The sequence below is a fragment of the Camelina sativa genome, chromosome 2, assembly GCF_000633955.1.
Source record: "Camelina sativa cultivar DH55 chromosome 2, Cs, whole genome shotgun sequence".
In the NCBI taxonomy this organism is placed as follows: Eukaryota; Viridiplantae; Streptophyta; class Magnoliopsida; order Brassicales; family Brassicaceae; genus Camelina; species Camelina sativa.
In genome coordinates this window covers 13,779,033-13,781,581 of record NC_025686.1, presented here as the reverse complement: position 1 = coordinate 13,781,581, position 2,549 = coordinate 13,779,033, and the positions used below count along the sequence as shown (strand labels likewise).

The following is a 2,549-nucleotide window of genomic DNA, read 5'->3' as shown; positions in this document are numbered from 1 at the left end:
TCCAGGGAGATTGAAGCAAAAGTTGACGCAACTAACTTAGATGACGGAGAAACATTGATTGTATCTTCTCTCCTACGAGATGGGAGCAGCATTGCCTTCCCTAACTCTTGGAATATGTAAGTGATGTGGAAGGACAGTGATCTCACCATGTCACAGCAAGATGTATAATAGGATCCATCTTTTTCATGTTCTCTATTGCCAGAAACGTCTGATGAACTAGAGGGACCATCAGTAACAGGTCTTGGTTGAAAACCGGTTGATGCACGCCCAAGATCACGGTAAAGATTTATTAAATCAAAGAATTGAGATTCTGCACTCCATCCTGCCGTCCTCCTTCTAAAAGATGGATCAAGGAACTGTCTAAAAGAATTAAACCTTTGGCCTTCTGTCGCAGTTACAACCAATTCTGCTTGCTCTGACTCAGGAGACGAACCAGTCTTCTCGTTTTGACTTTCCAGTGTGGCACCCTCATGAAACGCCAATTGCCACAGAATTTCACGGTGCAAGTGCCCAATGTTTTCCAGAACATCCTTGCTTCCATTAGCAAACTCCAAAAGCAATGCACTCACCCAACGGTTATCCTTTGATGCAGCTAGAAACAGAAGAAATTCCACAAGAAAAAGAGAGGCAAAAATTCCTGAACTTGGAGAAAGTTTTCGATCCAGTAAGAACGTCCCTGAAAGATCTTGCAGTCCTTCTAAAGCTTTCTTCAATTGATCGCGAAGAGAAGAGCAAAAGGCACGAGCAAGAGAAGAAGAGTGATGTTGCGTAAAACCCTTGAAAACAATGGTGCTATGCAAGGCAATAGATATCCCTTCAGAGGATTGAGCAATGCTAGGTCGTAAAAGAAGCTTGAGTAAAGCCTCGATGCCCGACTTCTCCACGAAGAGACGAGATGTCTCAGAATTCTCCATTGTTCTATGTAGCAGAATTATCAGATGAAAGATGCAGAGTTGAATGAACTGCTCATGACTGACACCAGATGTTTCCTTCACATCTGAATCCATTTCCATCGCAGTACTTTCAGTCAGATTTACAGAGGACGATGAAGAACCAGTCTCTCCAAAGCATGCAATTTTATCCACAATTTCAATAATGATTTCAACACCGGTGGCTCTTAGCGATGTAACATGTCGCAAAAGCTCTTCCACAGCATTTGTAAACGGAACAATGGCCTCATTCATAGCTAAAACATACTTCTTGCTGGTAAATACATCAACAAGGAAGCGCAATGCCGATGTTTCTTTAACTGTCTCCAGTCCTTTGCTATTGAGACATATAGCACCCAAGCCATTTGGAATGCATGCAAGAGCCTTTGACGAAGGAAGTATACCTGATACAACTGAAGACAAAAAAGCTTCAGGGAGACCCATTTCAAATAGGGAAGTAAGAGATGTTGGGTCTTTGTGAATTATATCACTCATCACTGTGACAGCTGAGTAGTAAATATCACCGCCAAATTTATCTGCATTCCTGTATATTAACGACAGAGTGGCAGGCAAAGTACTCTCATGAGAACTTTGAGACCTATTAGCATTTCCAGGAGTATACGTAGCAGAACCAAGAGACTTCAGAAGAACCTTGATGAGTCTCTTCCGGGATAACAACTGATCACCGTTTATTTTCAAGGATTCACCTACTACCATGTCACTGTTGTTCTCTACATGCAACCCAAGGATGTGATGTACCTCTACCTCTAACCTCTGAGACAAAAGCTCTACTCCCCCAAGATCCCTGAGTAGAGGTACGGCTGAACTACTATAATCCATGAGCTTTTGTAGTGCTTTAACAGCCAAATATACAAGATGCATGTGGCTTGGATCAGCATACTCCAAGAGAGGGAGAAACGTGGGAACCATTCCTGACCCCCTTATAGTGCTTCCAGATGAAGATGATGAAACAATGTGGAGCAAATAAAACTGGAGTAGAGCCTCAACAAAAGCAATAGATGATGGATCACTCGAGATCTTCAAAGATAGAACAGCTTTCTGAAGCACATTAAGCAGAATCATTCTGTTGCCTACAGCAAAACTGATGCTAGATCCACTTAGAATCCTGGCCCGATCATGAGAGGCAGAGTAAACAGCCAATTGCGCGCCCAATGCAAGCATGGCAAGAGTCCTGATGGTTCCGGGGATTGGTTCTTCAGATCTGACAATTCTGATTAATTCATTCGTATACTCTGGTTCATTTGCAAAGAAGGATGCAAGTTCGTCTTGAGCATCACTTGACTGAACAAGAACAATAAACGCAAGTAGGCAGATCCTGCTATACAACCGGCATATTCTGGAAGAACGAAAAGCATGAGCATATCTAATCCGGGTCAGTAAAGAGAATCTGAGCTCCGGAGGAACATTGTGAAGCTCTATACACTGCTTCATTATCGCTAGATCTTCCTCTTTTCTCATGTGTAAATCAGGAATGTGTATCACCCTTGAACTAGAACTAGCACTTCTACCATCATCTATACTCTGGGCATGTCCACGCAACTCAAAATAAACAGTAGAACCAATCCGATAATCTGCTTCACTCTGATTATTTTCCAAGTC

General features: G+C 42.4%; 1 protein-coding gene across 1 annotated transcript in view; it reads right to left on the bottom strand.

Moving 5' to 3' along the window:
- Positions 1–2,549, bottom strand: part of LOC104724192 (E3 ubiquitin-protein ligase UPL1-like) — a 23,460-nt gene that overhangs the window by 13,599 nt on the left and 7,312 nt on the right. Inside the window, exon 6 of the mRNA XM_019235118.1 lies at positions 10–2,509. Coding sequence (XP_019090663.1) covers positions 10–2,509 — 2,500 coding nt within the window. The remainder of the gene's footprint in view (positions 1–9; positions 2,510–2,549) is intronic.